This window comes from Heterodontus francisci, chromosome 14, assembly GCF_036365525.1.
Source record: "Heterodontus francisci isolate sHetFra1 chromosome 14, sHetFra1.hap1, whole genome shotgun sequence".
NCBI classification, from domain to species: domain Eukaryota; kingdom Metazoa; phylum Chordata; class Chondrichthyes; order Heterodontiformes; family Heterodontidae; genus Heterodontus; species Heterodontus francisci.
The window spans coordinates 93,952,535-93,972,302 of NC_090384.1; the positions used below are offsets into that span (position 1 = coordinate 93,952,535).

The 19,768-nt window shown below is 43.8% G+C and overlaps 1 protein-coding gene across 5 annotated transcripts in view; it reads left to right on the forward strand.

Moving 5' to 3' along the window:
• LOC137377161 (src substrate cortactin-like) overlaps window positions 1-19,768 on the forward strand; it is a 78,167-nt gene that overhangs the window by 52,524 nt on the left and 5,875 nt on the right. For 3 of the 5 annotated variants that reach the window (XM_068046552.1, XM_068046556.1, XM_068046553.1), the window contains 5 exons: window positions 7,048-7,158; window positions 8,738-8,793; window positions 10,270-10,339; window positions 10,659-10,807; window positions 14,890-15,030. In XM_068046552.1, coding sequence (XP_067902653.1) covers window positions 7,048-7,158; window positions 8,738-8,793; window positions 10,270-10,339; window positions 10,659-10,807; window positions 14,890-15,030 — 527 coding nt within the window. The remainder of the gene's footprint in view (window positions 1-7,047; window positions 7,159-8,737; window positions 8,794-10,269; window positions 10,340-10,658; window positions 10,808-14,889; window positions 15,031-19,768) is intronic. The other 2 variants (XM_068046554.1, XM_068046555.1) reach the window with 2 other exon arrangements.

Genomic DNA, 19,768 nt, shown 5'->3' on the forward strand with positions numbered 1-19,768 from the left:
CCCACTACACCATGAGCTCCTACTTTGCACAATAACCTTTTATGTGGCACCTTGTCAAATGCCTCTGGAAATACCTATGGTTCTTGGAAATTTTCAGTGTCTGGACTCGGTGGTTTGTATATATGCTAGATCTGGCATGCTTTCTTTTGGGAAGAAGGGAATAGGTGGAAAGGGAAAGCGACATTTGTCCAGTCGCTGTTAGCAGAATGCTTTCTGGAGGACGTATTAATGCCTTTTGAAGAGCATGTTTGTGCAGCAAGCAATTAGGCTTGTGTACTGTTCTAGTTGGCTGTTTTCAATATAGGAAATATCTTCGGGCACCACCTTTGCCATATGAAAATATTTTAGGATCCTGGCAAAGAAAATGAAATGGGTTTCGTGCAATATTGGGCGGAACGTAAACCACATTCTCAAACAACTGGTGACTGTGCCTCTCGCAGAGTTATCATTGGACATGGTGTTTAGCCAGGTTTTTTTTTTTTACATGTTTTTCAGAGCTGCTATCAATTGAAACATATTTGTTTTTTTTTTTTAAAAACTTGGTGTTAAAATAATTGCCGATCCTTATAGCTTTATAGAATTGAGAGAACTTATCGCCCTCAGGAAGTCCCAAAGTAATGTATATTTTTTAATGAGCAATCGTGATATTTAAAAAAAAAAAATTAAAGCCTGAGTGCACTGCCCACTAGAAGAAGATTATCCTGTGATGTTAACTATATAAAATTACATTGTCTGCAGCACAGAAACAGACCATTCGACACAACAGGCTGTGCTGGTGTTTATGCTCCACGTCAGCCTGCTACCACCCTCCTTCATCTGACCCCATCAACATATTCTATTCTTTTCTCCCTCATGTACTTATCCAGCTTCCCCTTAAATACATCTATGCTGTTCACTTCAAGCCTCAATGACTTAATGCTTGTGGTAGTGAGTTCCACATTCTAACCACTCTGTGGGTAAAAGAAGTTTCTCCTGCATTCCCTATTGGATTTATTAGTGACTATATATCTTGTATTGATGGCCCTAGTTCTAGTGTCTTCCACAAGTGGAAACCTCTTCTGTACATCGACCCTTATCGAGCCCTTTAATAATCTTAAAGATCTGGCTTCCTTTAACTTCAATCCACTTCGGCTACTCCTTGGGGTAACGTGTTTCACATTCTAACCACTCTTTGGGATAAAGAAGTTATTCCGAGCCAATGGTAAAAATGGGCCATGCTGGACTTTGGGCATCGCTTTCAAAAATGGAGACAGGAACATAATGCTCACACTGTCGTGGTCGGTGATGACTGGAATATTGCCCTGATGCACAAGCAGATGCCCAGTGGTTTTCTCTGGAGTGTTCCACGCAATATTAGCGTTAATCGCGGTTTACAAACACAACCTATTGTGGGATGAGCTGCTTGGAAGGTTTTCAACAGGAGATGAGTTCAGTATTATCAAATTGAAATCTTGTCTCTTGTTTAGTAAAGCATTCTCTGTTACAGTGGTCAGCAAGTTTAGACTTTGAATTCTCTGGATTTCCTGCGCTGTGCTGACATAATTGGATTCTTATAAAGCTCAGTGCAGACATTGTCTGCTCCATTGCTGATGCTGGAGATTGTATAACAATTGATGACAAAGCAGCTGGTGTAGGTTGTCAAAAGCTGGTAGTACAAATGCAACCCTACAGTGATTTGACAATAATGGTATTAGTTAGGGACAAAAAAACCCATAGAACTCTGCAGTCCCCTCATCTTTTGTAAAGCGTAACTGTATCAATTACAGAGTCTGTTTGAGCTGTTCCAGAAATGCGAATGTAATTTTGCCTTTTTCAATCACCCTGCAGAGCTACATGGTGCTTTTTTTTATTGCAAAAAAGGCCAACTGCACTGTTCACAGGGTTGTTTGCCATTGTGACGCCAAACTCACAGCAATGTGGTTGACTCTTGCATGCCCTCTGAAATGGCCTAGCAAACCACACAGTTGTATCTAACCACTATGGTTTCATTCCTTTTTTATTGAGTTCGGACAGACCACCCGGCATCGACCTAAGCACTGGAAATGGCAAACCCAGCCCTGTTGACCCTGCAAAGTCCTCCTTACTAACATCTGGGGGCTTGTGCCAAAGTTGGGAGAGCTGTCCCCCAGACTAGTCAAGCAACAGCCTGGCAGACAATGTCCCAGACACTGCCATCACCATCCCTGGTTATGTCCTGTCCCACCGGCAGGACAGACCCAGCAGAGGTGGCGGCACAGTGGTATACAGTAGTGAGGGAGTTGCCCTGGGAGTCCTCAACATCAGCTCTGGACCCCATGAAGTCTCATGGCATCAGATCAAACACGGACAAGGAAACCTCCTGCTGATTACCACCTTACCGCCTGCCCTCAGCTGATGAGTCAGTACTCCTGCATGTTGAACAGCACTTGGAGGAAGCACTGAGGGTGGCAAAGGCACAATGCACTCTGGGTGGGGAACTTCAATGTCCATCACCAAGAGTGGCTCGGTAGCACCACTACTGACCGAGCTAGCCGAGTCCTAAAGGACATAGCTGCTAGACTGGGTCTGCGGCAGGTGGTGAGGAAACCAACAAGAAGGGAAAACATACTTGGCCTCGTCCTCACCAATCTGCCTGCCGCAGATGCATCTGTCCATGACAGTATCAGTAGGAGTGACCACCGCACAGTCCTTGTGGAGAAGTCCTGCCTTCACATTGAGGATATCCTCCTTCATGTGTGGCACTACCACCGTGATAAATGGGATAGATTTCGAACAGCTAGCAATGCAAAACTGGGCATCGATGAGGCGCTGTGGGCCATCAGCAGAATTGTACTCAACCACAATCTGTAACCTCATGGCCCGGCATATCCCCCACTCTACCATTACCATCAAGCCAGGAGACCAACCCTGGTTCAATGAAGAGTGCAGGAGGGTCTGCCAGGAGCAACACCAGGCATACCTCAAAATAAGTGTCAACCTGGTGAAGCTACAACACAGGACTATCTATCTGCATGCCAAACTGCGTAAGCAGCATGCATTAGACAGAGCTAAGCAATCCCAGAACCAACAGATCACATCTAAGCTGTGCAGTCCTGCCACATCCAACTGTGAATGGTGGTGAACAATTAAACAACTAACTGGAGGAGGTGGCTCCACAAATATCCCCATCCTCAATGATGGGGGAGCCCAGCACATCAGTGCAAAAGATAAGGCTGAAGCATTTGCAACGATCTTCAGCCAGAAGTGCCGAGTTGATGATCCATCTCAGCCTCCTCCTGAAGTCCCCAGCATCACAGATGCCAGACTTCAGCCAACTCGATTCACTCTGCATGATATCGAAACACGACTGAAGGCACTGGATATTGAAAAGGCTAGGGCCCTGACAGTATTCCGGCAATTGTATTGAAGAGCTGTGCTCCAGAACTTGCTGCGCCCATAGCCAAGCTGTTCCAGTACAGCTACAACACTGGCATCTACCCGGCAATGTGGAAAATTGCCCAGGTATGTCCTGTACACAAAAAGCAGGACAAGTCCAACCCAGCCAATTACTGCCCCATCAGCCTATTATAAGTCATCAGCAAAGTGGTGGAAGGTGTCATCAACAGTGCCATCAAGCAGCACTGGCTTAGCAATAACCTGCTCAGTGACGCTCAGTTTGGGTTCCGCCAGGGCCACTCAGCTCCTGATCTCATTACAGCCTTGGTTCAAACTTGGACAAAAGAGCTGTACTCCAGAGGTGAGGTGAGAGTGACTGCCCTTGACTTCAAGGCAGCATTTGACCGAGTATGGCATCAAGGAGCCCTAGCAAAACTGAGTCAATGGGAATCAGGGAAAACTCTCTGCTGGCTGGAGTCGTACCTAGCGCAAAGGAAGATGATTGTGGTTGTTGGAGGTCAATCATCTCAGTTCCAGGACATCACTGCAGGAGTTCCTCAGGGTAGCATTTTTGGCCCAACCATCTTCAGCTGCTTCATCAATGACCTTCCTTCAATCATAATGTCAGAAGTGGGGATGTTCGCTGCTGATTGCACAATGTTCAGCACCATTCGTGACTCTTCAGATACTGAAGCAGTCCATGTAGAAATGCAGCAAGATCTGGACAATATCCAGGCTTGGGCTGATAAGTGGCAAGTAACATTTGTGCCACACAATGCCAGGCAATGACCCTCTCCAACAAGAGTGAATCTAACCATCTCCCCTTGACATTCAATGGCATTACCATTGCTGAATCCCCCACTATCAACATCCTAGGGGCTACCATTGACCAGAAACTGAACTGGAGTAGCCATATAAACGATTCATTAACTTGTCCTATGGCTATTCTGCAGCCTTTTAATGTAAAGGGTTTCTTCAGGTCCCATGCAGTTGCTGCACACGAGTCCAAAGATTGTCTCTCCTTGCTAAATCTGGATTTGACAATTCCTAGTGCTCTCAGTTAAATGGGTAGGAGACCAATTGTTTGATTTGTGAAGCTGATGTGAAAAGAAAAAACTGAATAAACAAGGCTCTGCAATTTTGCTTTCCTGTTGTATGATTGCTTGCTCGTATCTACAAGAAGGATGACGTTTTCTTTATATATTAAAAAAAAAACTGCAAATCCGATATGTAATCTAATATTTGTACTTGCACTTTCTTCTTTTGGGCCTCCTTATCTCGAGAGACAATGGATACGCGCCTGGAGGTGGTCAGTGGTTTGTGAAGCAGTGCCTGGAGTGGCTATAAAGGCCAATTCTGGAGTGACAGGCTCTTCCACAGGTGCTGCAGAGAAATTTGTTTGTCGGGGCTGTTGCACAGTTGGCTCTCCCCTTGCGCCTCTGTCTTTTTTCCTGCCAACTACTAAGTCTCTTCGACGCGCCACAATTTAGCCCTGTCTTTATGGCTGCCCGCCAGCTCTGGCGAATGCTGGCAACTGACTCCCACGACTTGTGATCAATGTCACACGATTTCATGTCGCGTTTGCAGACGTCTTTATAGCGGAGACATGGTCGGCCGGTGGGTCTGATACCAGTGGCGAGCTCGCTGTACAATGTGTCTTTGGGGATCCTGCCATCTTCCATGCGGCTCACGTGGCCAAGCCATCTCAAGCGCCGCTGACTCAGTAGTGTGTATAAGCTGGGGGTGTTGGCCGCTTCAAGGACTTCTGTGTTGGAGATATAGTCCTGCCACCTGATGCCAAGTATTCTCCGGAGGCAGCGAAGATGGAATGAATTGAGACGTCGCTCTTGGCTGGCATACGTTGTCCAGGCCTCGCTGCCGTAGAGCAAGGTACTGAGGACACAGGCCTGATACACTCGGACTTTTGTGTTCCGTGTCAGTGCGCCATTTTCCCACACTCTCTTGGCCAGTCTGGACATAGCAGTGGAAGCCTTACCCATGCGCTTGTTGATTTCTGCATCTAGAGACAGGTTACTGGTGATAGTTGAGCCTAGGTAGGTGAACTCTTGAACCACTTCCAGAGCGTGGTCGCCAATATTGATGGATGGAGCATTTCTGACATCCTGCCCCATGATGTTCGTTTTCTTGAGGCTGATGGTTAGGCCAAATTCGTTGCAGGCAGCCGCAAACCTGTCGATGAGACTCTGCAGGCACTCTTCAGTGTGAGATGTTAAAGCAGCATCGTCAGCAAAGAGGAGTTCCCTGATGAGGACTTTCCGTACTTTGGACTTCGCTCTTAGACGGGCAAGGTTGAACAACCCGCCCCCTGATCTTGTGTGGAGGAAAGTTCCTTCAGAGGATTTGAACGCATGTGAAAGCAGCAGGGAGAAGAAAATCCCAAAAAGTGTGGGTGCGAGAACACAGCCCTGTTTCACACCACTCAGGATAGGAAAGGGCTCTGATGAGGAGCCACCATGTTGAATTGTGCCTTTCGTATTGTCATGGAATGAGGTGATGATACTTAGTAGCTTTGGTGGACATCCAATCTTTTCTAGTAGTCTGAAGAGACCACGTCTGCTGACGAGGTCAAAGGCTTTGGTGAGATCAATGAAAGCAATGTGGAGGGGCATCTGTTGTTCACGGCATTTCTCCTGTATCTGACGAAGGGAGAACAGCATGTCAATGGTCGATCTCTCTGCACGAAAGCCACACTGTGCCTCAGGGTAGACGCGCTCGGCCAGCTTCTGGAGCCTGTTCAGAGCGACTCGAGCAAAGACTTTCCCCACTATGCTGAGCAGGGAGATTCCATGGTAGTTGTTGCAGTCACCGCGGTCAACTTTGTTTTTATAGAGGTTGATATTGGCATCGCGCATGTCCTGGGGTACTGCTCCCTGGTCCCAGCACAGGCATAGCAGTTCATGTAGTGCTGAGAGTATAGCAGGCTTGGCACTCTTGATTATTTCAGGGGTAATGCTGTCCTTCCCAGGGGCTTTTCCGCTGGCTAGAGAATCAATGGCATCACTGAGTTCCAATTTGGTTGGCTGTATGTCCAGCTCATCCATGACTGGTAGAGGCTGGGCTGCATTGAGGGCAGTCTCAGTGACAGCATTCTCCCTGGAGTAAAGTTCCAGGTAGTGCTCAACCTAGCGGTCCATTTGTTTGCGTTGGTCAGTGATTATGTCCCCCGATTTAGATTTGAGGGGGGCGATCTTCTTGATGGTTGGCCCAAGAGCTCTCTTCATGCCATCATACATTCCTCTGATGCACTATTACTTCAAAAATTGTTAATTCTAGCTCACAATTTCTAGTGTTGGTTTTCACTGGCATTTCAAATGGTTTCTACAACTTCCTATCTTATGGGGAAAAGAGAACTTGTTTTGTGCATGTTGCTTATCTCTAACTATCTAATCGTGTTGGTGATTTAGTATGCGGCTCTTTGTCATGGATGCTGGATTAGAGTTACGCTCAAAACAGCTTGGTGAGGACTAATTGTTTCCAGACTATACCGTTTAACAAGAACCAATGGTGCTTAAAAACTCACTAAATTGTGTTGCTCTTTGAAGCAGTCCACTTTTACCGTTTTGTATCGTACTGTTCACTTTTTTTTTGTTTTATATCTTATTAGATGTCTGAGCTAACTTGTTTTCTTATGTTGTTTTGTCATCTTTGGCTTGGCTGCATGTGGATTCGCAGACTATAAGAGAGGTTTCGGCGGGAAATATGGTGTTGAGACAGAAAACCAGGACAAATCTGCGGTGGGGTTCGATTACAAGGAAAAGCTGGCCAAGCACGAGTCACAACAAGGCAGAGTTTGATGCCCAGCCCCACTCTGGTTTCTTAAGATGCATTAAATTTAAGCACAGACCCTTTCAGTGGCTTAAGTTATCTTTTAATAATTTGCAATGGGTAATAAAACTTTTCTCCCCCAAATTTCTTCCCTTCTATAGTGTAGGTCAGATGGTTTCACAGGTCGGCGCAACATCGAGGGCTGAAGGGCCTGTACTGCGCTGTTATGTTCTATGTTCTCTCCCGTAAACAGTGACTCATCCTTAAGGTCCATAAGTGGCAGCAAAACTCTGGTGCCTCCCCCCCCCCGCCCCCCTCCCCCCTCCCCCAAACATGGTCCTTCTAGATGGGTTAAGCATAAACTGGGTACGAGAATGCAAGAGCAGACCAATTTTCTCCTCCAGCATAGAGATGTAGCCTTCTCCCAACAGTCCTTGATGGACTTAAATCCAGGAGCCTACCTTCTCCATAGCCGATTCCTAGTCCCCCAGCTGAACTAGGAAGTCGTCTGACATCATTGAATGTGGTGCTTTACAATAGGTGGACTCCCAAACACCAATAAAAATTGCAATTTCAGACAGCAGTCTAGTAATGAAGGCTGACTTGTGTCTGCTCCTAATGTGTTCCAGTACAACACACTAAAATATTACTTGAGATCTTTCTACAGCACACAGTAAATGTTTAATTATACTCCAACTATGAAGATTATCCCAAAAGAATTGATGCTCTGATTCGAATCCCCAATTTGGATGTTGTTCCTAAAGAACATTGAGTGAAATCTTCCTCGTGACCAGATTTATAGAAATGTTAGCTAGGGTGCTCCAAGTAATCAAGCTGCCAGTAAATAGATCATTAGAATGGCTAATACTAAATGACCAGACTTTAGACAACATATGTTGGCAGGTGACTGAAATCCTGGGGAAACAGTTTACAGCAGTGCTGTACACTGCATCCACTTTACAATTGAAGTGCTGTTGTCACAGGTCAAATGTAACATCAGTGGTAACATTAACCCTCAGGTGCCCACTTTTATTTGGGGGTGGGGGGGGGTTGTGGGTGGCAAAGGCATTGGAGATGAGAGTTCTGGATCTAAGACAGAGATGGATGTATCCTGGATCATCCAGTTAGGTCCTGATCCCAAGATAAATGGGGCATGAGAGTAACCTTTCATCTAAATGCCTCAAAGGTCTGTGCTGCAATCTGGTGCATTTATTTGTCATCTGTAGACTTTATTTCTGCTTGTACATTTACCTTGATCAAACCCATTAGCATCTTTCAGTCTGAAAGACTGGCCTTAGCATGCCTGTAATAGTAGGTCATTCACTCCAGCATCTCATTTACTTTCCTGTTACAAACTCTGCTTATCAATTTTAAAAGACGCAAAAACAAAATGCCAGATTAATAACCCGCATCAGTCTAATTTTCCTCCTCCTCCTGGCTAATGTAATTGAGTCTAATCCAATCTTGGTTGTCATTTAAAATGAGAGGCTTTTTGCATTCAGTTTGGCTGCCTTCATTGAATAGTGCATGGTCATTCTGCTCTCACCTGAATAATCTTTGTCCAACTGAAACTTACTGTCTGAACCTCTTGTTTCAGACTATTCAAAGGGATTTGGTGGCAAATATGGGGTTCAAAAAGACCGAATGGATAAGGTGAGTGACAGTAATAAACGGCTTTTATGTATAACCCTGCTTTTTCATCAGGTCAAAACACGTGCATAGGAGCAATTAACGATGGTCCACCCATTTACTAGGATTTACTAGGATGTTGCCTGGTATGGAGGGAAGGTCTTACGAGGAAAGGCTGAGGGACTTGAGGTTGTTTTCGTTGGAGAGAAGGAGGAGGAGAGGTGACTTAATAGAGACATATAAGATAATCAGAGGGTTAGATAGGGTGGATAGTGAGCGTCTTTTTCCTCAGATGGTGATGGCAAACACGAGGGGACATAGATTCAAGTTGAGGGGTGATAGATATAGGACAGATGTGAGAGGTAGTTTCTTTACTCAGAGAGTAGTAAGGGCGTGGAACGCCCTGCCTGCAGCAGTAGTAGATTCGCCAACTTTAAGGGCATTTAAGTGGTCATTGGATAGACATATGGATGAAATTGAAATTGGAATAGTGTAGGTCAGATGGTTTCACAGGTCGGCGCAACATCAAGGGCCGAAGGGCCTGTACTGCGCTGTAATGTTCTAATTCTAATTCATCCAACAAATTGTGAAAATTTGTACATCATTCCACCCCACCCAAAACCATGGAATCTCGTCGGTGGTCACAGCAATTTATCTGTGATCGCTCACAACGGAACTTGTGGATGGATAGTGATTTTAGCATTAAAAACATATTGTAGACTTTACTCCAAGGTTCTTTGTGTAATTGAGATGTATGGAGTTGAACATATGACCCTAATAGAATCATAGAAAGTATAACACTGGAGTAGGCTATTTGGCCTATCACACCAATGCTAGCACCATACTGGAGCTGTTGAGACTAATTCCATTTTCCGTGTGTTCCCTTTTAATAGTTTGCCTTTTCACATACTTGTTTAAATCTCCTCTTAAATGTTGACTGTCTTGGCTTCAGTCGTCACTTATGGTAATGAATTACGTATCCCATCAACCCTTTATTGCTGAGTTTATGCCTCAGTTATTGAGTCACCACCACTGGAAATAATCTCCCTATTTGCCTTCTCGAAGCACTTTAATACTTTAAAGTTCTAATAGCCAACTGCAGTGCATTGAGCCACAGCTTTTGAAATGTCTTCTTATCTCCAGTATCTTCCAAGAGAATCTGCGCTGCACCTTTTTCAATGGCTGTAGCATTCTTTCTATAATGGGGCAGCCAAACCCTGGCCAAATGCCAACTGAGACCTAACCAAAGTCCTTTTGAGAATTGGAAGTGTGATTGCTTTATGGTATATTTACATTCCAGTTTAATATTTATCTCCATAGAACTGCATTGCCTCCTATCTGCCCACTCTCTGATCGGCTTCTATGTTTTTCCTCTCCATTTAGTATTGTTAGAGGTCTTTTATATATTAAAATAGATAAAACCTCTCTGCCTCACTTTCGAAAAGGCAGCAATAATAAATGAGGGCACTAACGCCTATTGTTAAAACTTCCTGATTACAGAGTGCTGCATCCTTTGATGATATTGATCGGCTAGCACCAGCTTATCAGAAAACCAAGCCAGTGGAAGCAGGTACATATGAACTTCAAGGAGTAATACTAATTCTGTTTGTCCATTTTGTGCAGTCTGTTGCTGTTGCAGTAACTTGATCCTTGTGAATTGTTCGCCCTGATCCCCTCTAATCATCAAACCTGATTGTTGAGACATTTAGCTCTGTCCAGCTTATGTGGTACGTGATTGATCAATGTGCAATGATTAATTTTTTTTTTTAATCATTGGCTGTCGCTGCATTCTTGCTACTCCTATATTGGACTAGTTCCATGAGGTGGTTTGGTGCTTGAGAGAAGTTGCCAGAACTTCATGAATTTAGTTCATTCTTTTCATTTTGCAGCCAGTGCCAGTGCGAGCAGTATTCGCTCCAAATTTGAAAACCTAGCCAAAACGAAAGAGGAGGAGGATAGAAAGAAGGCTGAGGAGGAGAGAGCTCGTCGTCGTGCCAGCGAGAAGCTAGAGCAAGAGGAAGCCAAGAAGAGATTGGAGGTTGGTGGAGAATCTGCAGTGCGAAAGAGGCCTTTCAAAGTTGTAGGATAAGCAAATAACATACAATTCGTGGTTTAACTGTTGCAAGCCTTGTTTCTGATGCAGGGCTGGTATCTGATCAATGACTCTGGTGTTCTAGCATTCTAGAATCCAGAAATATAGCCAACCAGGGCTATTCAAAAATCTGACCAACTCTTCCTGTATGTGAAGTTACAATGGAATGAGCAGCTTTTCTCTGCTCTAATAAATTCACTCTTCATTTGACTTCAGTTGCCTCCCTCCCTTGGTGGAGCTGGGGAGAAATATGCACAAAAGTACAGAGTTTCGGGAGGTGGTTGCAGTGAATATGGTGGTGTCACTTTGGTGGCTTGTGTTTTGGTGTCTCACGTATGATGTCCTGTGGCTGGTTGTGGTTGCAGTTGGAGGGGGCGATGGTGGCATAGTGGTAATCCAGAGGCCCAGGCTAATGTCCTGGAGACACTGGTTCGAATCGCACCATGGCATTTGGTGGAATTTCACTGCAGTTAGTCACTCCCGTTGGCCAGTCGCTCATCGATTTGTTGTAAAAACTCATCTGGTTCGTTAATGTCCTTCAGGGAAGGAAGTCTGCTGTCCCTACCTGGTCTGGCCTACATATGACTCCAGACCCACAGCAATGTGGTTGACTCATAACTGCCCTCTGAAATGGCCTAGCAAGCTACTCAGTTGTCAAGGGCAATAAGGGACGGACAACAAATTTTGGCCTTAACAGTGACGCTCACGTCCCATGAAAGATTTTAACAAAGGTCCACCTGCTGGTTCATCACATTTGAAACTAGTGGCTTTCAGATGGTATTTAAAAAAAAGACTTGCATTTATATAGCACCTCTCACAACCTCTGGATGTCCCAAAGTGCTTTATAATAAACAAAATATTTTGAAGTATAATCATTGTTGCAATGTAGGAATCATGGCAGTCAATTTGTACACAGCAAGCTCCCACAAATAGTAATGAACCAATAACCAGATCACCTGTCTTAGTGATGGTGGTTGAGGGACAAATATTGACCAGGACACCAGGGAGAGCTCCCCTGCTCTTCGAATAGGGCACAGAAAATAAGCTTTGACCAGTTAACCACTTCTGTTTTGTAGTTTATAATCGAGTACAGCCAAAGTCCTGCCAGGAGTCAAGTTATTAATGTCATGGGTTGCACTGTGTGTAGTTCTGGAGTTTCTTTGTTTTTCTTGCTTTGTGGCAATGGCATTGATATGGACACTTAAAGAAAGAAAGACCTGCATTTATTTAACGCCTCAGGATGTCCCAAAGTGCTTTACAGTCAATGAAATACTTTTGAAGTGTAGTCACTGTTGTAGCTAATTTGCTCACAGCAAACTCCCACAAACAGCAAAGTGATAATGACCAAATAGTTTTACTGAGGTGGTCAAAAGGAAATATAGATAGTTGATTATTAGTGGATTTAATGCCACAAAATTTTGATGGGATTATATACTGCTTGTTTCTGATGTTTCCTGGCCTTGCAGGAAATCTGTAAAGATTGCTCAGTGAGACTTTCCATCAAATGTTGAAGTATGGCATTTTTTGTTTTTATTCGTTCATTGATGTATCACTGGCAAGGCCAGCATTTATTTCCCATCTCTGATTGCCCTTGAGCAGGTAGCCGCTGCCTTGAACTGTTGCAGTCCATGTGGTGTCGGTAGGCCCACAGTGCTGTCGGCGAGGGAGTTCCAGAATTTTGACCCAGTGACAGTGAATGAACGGTAATGTAGTTCCAGTTCAGGATGATGTGTGACTTGAGGGGGAGCTTGGAGGTGGTGGTGTTCCCATGTGCCTGCTGTCCTTGTTCTTGGTGTTAGAGGTCATGGGATTGGAAGTTCCACAGATCTGTTGTCTTGGCTCGTATGGTACAGCCCCTTTTTATGTGCTGATTGTCACTGCTCGTATGCAACGTAGAACAGCATCGACTGTTTTTCTTTTGTTCTACTTCCCTTTGTTTCGTCTGTTTATTTAACTGGAAGCAGAAGATCCTGTGGCACTATTTAAACAAGGTGGGGGGGGAAGGGGCTTCTGGCCAATATTACTTGAATCAATCTCATCCATAACAGATTATTCCCTGGAACATGGAGGTTAAGGGGTGATTTGAATTCTAGGATTTTGAAAGAAATTGATAGGATAGACAGAGAAACTTGTTCCACTGGTGAGGGAGTCTAGGACCAGGGGACTTAACCGTTATTCAGAGCCAGGCAATTCAGGACAGAAGGTAGGAAACACTTCTTCATACAAAGGGTGGTAGAAGTGTGGAACATGTTTCCCTCAAAAAAAAAAAAATTGAGATATACTGCTTTAAGTTGGAGATTGTTTTTTTTTTTTTTGCGAAACAAGGGATAAAAGGATTGGAACCAAGGCTGGAGTTGAGATACAGATCAGCTGTGATCTCACTGAATGACAGAAAAGGATTGAGGGTCTGAATGGCCTGCTCCTATTCCAATTAACTGGTCATTCATCTCACTTACTGTTCATGAGATCTTGCTGTGTGTGAATTGGCTGTGAAGCACTTGGTATGTGAAAGGTGTTATATAAATGTTGCTAAAGGGCAAACGTGATATTGATATCCATATTAAAGTGATTTAGCATTGCTACCTTTTAAACTACATTTCTCCTGTAGACATTTTTCCCATCACCTTTAGCTGTTTACTGTAATGCCTTCAGGTAAATGAAATGACTATGGGCAGCTAGTTTCAGGCATAGGGTGGAACCAAGCAAGTAGTTGCTGCAGGAGGTTAGATCAACTAATCAAAAGTTTTAGGATAAGATGATGCAATGGCTGCAAATGTGAACATTATTTTTAAATGAATGTGCACAAAGTAATTGTGGAAAATAACTGATCTACTTTTCTCTTTCCCAACCACCCCCTCCCCCCAACACCTTACCTTTTTCAAAATATCTCCAGTTGGAATTGACTGTTTTCTTCTACAGAAATTATTTTGCAGCTTTGTAAGCAAAAAAGAAAACTGCCACAAAAAGCCCATCAATTTATTTTCAGGAGATGGGAGGTGTCGTAAAGCTAAATAACTAACTGTTTGTAGAAGTACCCACTTTGAGACTTGAAATGCATCATTCATCTAATGTGTTTGACATGGACTCATGTCAAAAAAAAAAACTTTGCCATTTTCAGAAATTATGGTCCATAGCTTTTACCAAGGTTCACCTACATTTCAATAGTGACGACACTTTGGTTGTAAAGTGCTTTGGGAACATCCAGAGGTTGTTAAAGGTGCTATAGAAATGCAAGTTCTTTCTTCTAGTCTTCCATGTTTTGTTAGCGGTGGAATATTGGCACCTTTCTTCTGCAGGGCACTTGATGACCAGTGGATTATCACGTTTAAATATATTATACCAAATGTGTGCACAGCAAGGTCCTACCAGTAGCAAATGAATGAATGGATACTAATCTGATTTTGGTGGTGGTGGCTAAGGGAGCAGTGTTGAGTAGAACACCTGAGTGCTCTGCCGTTCTTCACATAGTGCCCTGTGATCTTTTGCACCCTGAGCAATGTGACCGGCTCGTAATTTAATATCTTACCCAAAAGACAGCACCTCTGACTATGCAGTAGTCCCACAATGCTGAAGCACTACACTGAAGTGTCAAGCTCGGGTATGGTGTTCAAATACATATTGAGACTTGAGCCTCAGCCTTCTGGGGTGCGTGTTACCAATGAAGCCAAGCTGACGTTTTAGTCTTGGAATGTTTGGAGGCTAGTTGTGGAATGAAGGTTATTAAGTATACTTCTTGATTTTTGATGTGTAGATTACTGCTGGACCCAAATTGGAAATTCCATGAATAAGTGTAAGAGGGTTCTAGTATTAAAGCTAAAAACAGAGAGTCACTCATTAGAATCTTTGCCGTCTCAAAAGAAAGGTAATGTGGGGAGACAATTGTGGACATAATTGGGTTGATTTTCTGTATTTTTACTTGATTTAATTGTGTTCATGAACCAAGTAAATTCATTCTGTGGAGAATTTCTGAAACCATTAAGCATGATCGATAAGTATATTAATAAGAAATATTTTTTGTTTTGGGGAAGCAGGAGCAAGAATTGGCAAAGAAACCAGCTGCAGTATCTACGCCAGCACCTACTCCAGCTCGAGAACCTGCTGCTGCTGCTGCTCCTGCTGCTGCTCCAGTGCCTGTTAAAGAACAGAGATCTCCCAGTCCAGTTTATGAGGTAAGTTGCATTTAACATTCAACTAATATTCAGAATGTCAGTAACTTTTAATTTTCAACCAATTTATGAATAATCAAAATGCAAGCCTCTCTAATTATTGCTATCAATTGGCTCCGAATTCTGTTATTTTTAAACAAAAAATTAGATTGCACCAAGGAAGTAACTAACTGTCTCATGACATTGAACTTCCCTTGGGGACATTTTGGCTCAGAGGTTCAGACAACACCTGGAAAAGCATCATTGAAGCAACTCTGATGTTGGCTGGTATCAGGTGACCTTTGGCCTATAATTTCTTCAAGGACAGTCAAAACAAGATGTGAATATGACTGGACATTGGGAGGCTTCTCCAACGATAATCCAAGAAAATACCTCTAAGAAAGTCTGGTTGATGCTTCTAGCCCTGCTGGGCATATCACATCCAACTTCACTTGCATGGGGGTTGTCCAACTTTTATTGGGGTTTTCTCCCAGTAGAAACAGTCATAGACTCTCTCTGGGGAGGAAGATCTGAAAGAAACTGAGTAAAATCCAAATCAGTAAGACTTGCACTACCATGTATAGTGGAACAGAATAGAAAATTGCACCCAATGGATGCACAAGGGTTTGCTTCAGAATTCCCATGATGATTGGGAGCAGTACACTTGAGGAATAGGGAGGTGGGGAATGAGAATGAAGATGGTTAACAATTGAACTCTGAGATCAGGGCTGCAAATAGAAGTGCTTAACATGAGACTCACACAATATCTCAGTTGACCAGATCTAAAGGTCCCAAGTGAAACATGTGGTTTTCATGAAAGCTGGAGGACATCAGCTGGTTTTAACAGGGTTCCTCATTGCCACCTCTCTGTGAGTGAAGGTCACAAAGGTCTGGCCCACCATTATAAAAGAAAAACTAAACTAAACCAGTAAGCACTGAGACTCGGCTGTACTTCAGAGCATCTCATGGGCTGGATAATCCATAGTGCAGGAGGACCTTAAGATTCTAGGCAGATAGGTGCACTAAGCTCCGCCAAACTGTAATTGGATTGTTAAGCATCATAAGTGACCAGGCCTGTTGGGTAGGTTACCTTTTGACATGGCTGCATTTGGCTCCTTTCAAGGGAGTTACAGTCTAAGGACTGGAATGCATCGCCTAGTCAGGACAAAAACCAGCAGCAGCTCCAACAGAGGTGACTTTTCTGAGGACCATTATGCTGCACAGCACATGAGGTGTTTTATGTTTTTATTTCTGCCTTCAGACTGGTTGGCATCACTCTGATCAGCTTTTCTGTAAAAGGAAATGCTAGATCAATTGCCAGTAAAAGTTCACTTGAGAATTTTTTGGTTCCCAATACCCACCTTAGAATGTGACCACTTTACAGGGACTTGCTCAGCCAATGATCCTTTTCCAACCAGTAAGGATCGATCAGGCCACAGCCCAAGATAGCGTACTACAAGGCAGTTTTCTGCAACAGACTTTTCCAAAGCAGGAAGTAGTAAAAAGGCTTGATGGGGTAGATGCTAAGATTCTGTTTCCCCTCGCTGGAGAATCGAGAGCTAGGGGTCATAATCTTAAGGTAAGGGTGTTACGGCCAGGTGAGGAGGGGGTCTCGGGGTCCCTTTTCACCCTTCCTCTTGTTTGACGGCAACAGGGTTTGTTTTTTTAAAAACAATGATAGTGCTTACCACCTCAGTTGAGTGTAACCCTTTTCCCTCTAAGGTAATCGCAAAAGAACCAATCAGACAGGTTTTCTTAAGCGTAATAAACTTACCTTGTTCTTGTTTAAGCTCAACACTCTAACCCGATTTTAACATACTAAAAATACGCTACACATTCACATGAGAGACTGTCTCACACAAAAAGATTACAGGCAAACAGATCTGGTTGGATTAAAGTCCAGAATAAATGGAACTTAAATACAACCTGTAAGTCCAGTAGTCCTCAGCTGAAGCTGTAGTCTTGAAGTCTTCACTGGTCCAAGTGCACTGTGGTTGGCTTTCTTTGCTCAGGGCTCCTGAAGGCAGAATTGGTTGTTGATTCTCTTCCCCTGGTTGATGGCTGTATCGATCTGTCGGCTTGGTCTACAGTTGCAGCTGGTTCTTTTGATATTTTCTGGGGAGAAAGAGAGAGACACGGGGAGAGCAGCTGCCACCTTCGTTGCCGTACCCTCAGTTACTGCCTGTCTGCTGTCTGTCACAAAATTTTAGTTTCTTCAGGGATGAGCCAGTAGTCACATGATTCTGTCAATCCCTTTTGTTTCTAATGAGAATTATCCTGGAATCTTCAAATGAAATTCAAGGTTCTACATGCCCCAGGGTGACTTTGAATGACTCGCTAACAAGGATCATCTGGATAATCTGTTAGCTATAGCATTGTTCTGGCTGAGCTGCCTGTTGGACTTTTTGTCTCTAGTTCAATTTCCTGGTGTTTCAAATGTAAATTGCAGTGGCCATCTTGGCTGCTAGTTTATTAAAAGTTAACTTGTAGGATTTTTCCATCATAAGTCTAATGTAAGTTTCCAACCGATTAAATTAATATTTCCCATTTGGCATATAGTGTTTTCCTGACCAGGGGTCAACCATTCAGTACTGAGATGAGGAGGAATTTCTTCATTGAGGGTTGGGAATTTTAGGAATTCTCTACCCCAGAGGGCTGTGGATCCTCAGTTGTTGAGTATATTCAAGATTTGTCTCGTCCATCTGCAAAGGAGTGGGTTCAGGTCAAATGGAGGATAAATGTAGTCCAGCAAACTTCCCAGATCATTGAAACTATAGATAGTAAAGCTGGTTGTGGAACCGGTCTCCAAACAAAGACAAACTGGAGAGTGGTGCTGATTCTGGGCACTTATAACAACATATGAGTAAGAAGTCTCGGGCAGTCCAGACCATGGTGCAATGGACATGGGAATGTTCAGAAGGGAGCAGCAAAGTGTAGAAATGCAGTTGTTATAGGAGATTCCATTGTCAAGGACAGACAGCACATTTCTGTAAATGTCCCCGGGGGTGCCACATGGTGTGTGGCCTCCCTGGTGCCGGGGTAAAGAATACGGAAAGTGTGCAAGATCTTCTGTAGGGGGAAGAGAGTGAGTCAGAAGTTGTGATACACATCAGTACCAATGGCATAGCAAGGACCGGTATTGATTTATGTATTTAGGCGCTCGGGAGGAAGTTAAAGACTAGGACCTTGAAGGTAGTAGTTTCTGGATTATTCCCAGTGCCACGTGCTAGTGAGAGTAGAAATAGGAAGATAGACAGGATCAGTGTATGGCTTGAAGTATGTTGCAGGAGGGAGGGCTTCAGATTCTTGGGTCATTGGGACCAGTTCTGGGACAGAAGGCACCTATTTAAAAGGGACGGGTTGTACTTCAGCAGGACTGGGACCAATGTCCTCACAGGGTGCACATACGAACATCAAATTAGAAACAGGAGTAGGCCATTTGGCCCCACGAGCCTGCTCTGCCATTCAATAAATTCATGGCTGAATGCTCCACATTGCCATCTACCCCGATAACCTTTCACCCCCTTGCTTATCAAGAATCTGTCCACCTCTGCCTTAAACTTATTCAAAGACTCTGCTTCCACTGCCTTTTGAGGAAGAGAGTTCCAAAGACTCATGACCCTCTGAGAAAAAATGTCTCCTCATCTTTGTCTTAAATGGGCGACCCCTTATTTTTAAACAGTGACCCTTGGTTCTAGATTCTCCCACAAGGGGAAACATCCTTTCCACATCCACCCTATCAAGGGTCTTAGGGTGGTTCACCAGTGTGGTTGGTTTCCTTGATTCCCTGAGGGAACAAAGATCTGTCTATCCCAGCCTTAAATATATTCAATGATGCAGCATCCAAAACCCTCTGGGGTAGAGAATTTCAAAGATTCACAACTCTTTTTGAGGACCTCTCCTCATCTCAGTCCAAATGGTCGTCCCCTTCTCCGAGTCTGTGCCCCCATGTTTTAGATTCTCCAACCAGTGTAAACCATCTGTGCAAGTACCCTGTCAAGCCCTTTCAGAATGTTGTGTATTTCAATGAGATTGCCTCTCGTTCTTCTGAACTCCAGAGAATATAGGCCCAATTTACTCAGCCTCTCATCCCAGGGACCAATCTAGTGAACCTTCACTGCACTGCCTCCAATGTAAGTTTATACTTCCTTAAATATGGGGACCAAAACTGCGCACAATATTCCAGATGTGATCTCGCCAAAGCTGTGTACAATTGTAGCAAGACTTTTATTCCTGTACTCCAATCCCCTTGCAATAAGGCCCAACATGTAATTTGCCTTCCTAATTGCTTGCTGTACCAGCATTCCTTGTACGAGCACACCCAAGTCTCTCTCAACATCAACATTTCAAAGTTTCACACCTTTCAAAAAATCAGTGTTGGACAGTACTAGAGACGGAAGTAGTTCCAAATTAGATGGGAACAGACGGAGAAGAGCTACGAGGAATGCAAAGACAGGATTACAGTACACGTATGTAAATGCATAAAGTTGGTGAGCCAAAGCGTAAATAGCAGTATGGGAATATGACGTCGTGGCAATAACGGAAACGTGGCTTGCAAACGGTGAGGACTGGGCACTTAATATACAAGGAAATAAAGTTCAGAAAAGATAAAGAAGGAAAAAGGGAGGTGGGGTGGCAGTACTGATTCGGAAAGAGGGGATGTCCTTGAGGGGGAAAGGTTATTTGGTTAGAGTTGGGAATCAAAAAGGGTATGATCATACTATTAGGGGTATTCTATAGGCCTGCAAATAGTGAGATGGAG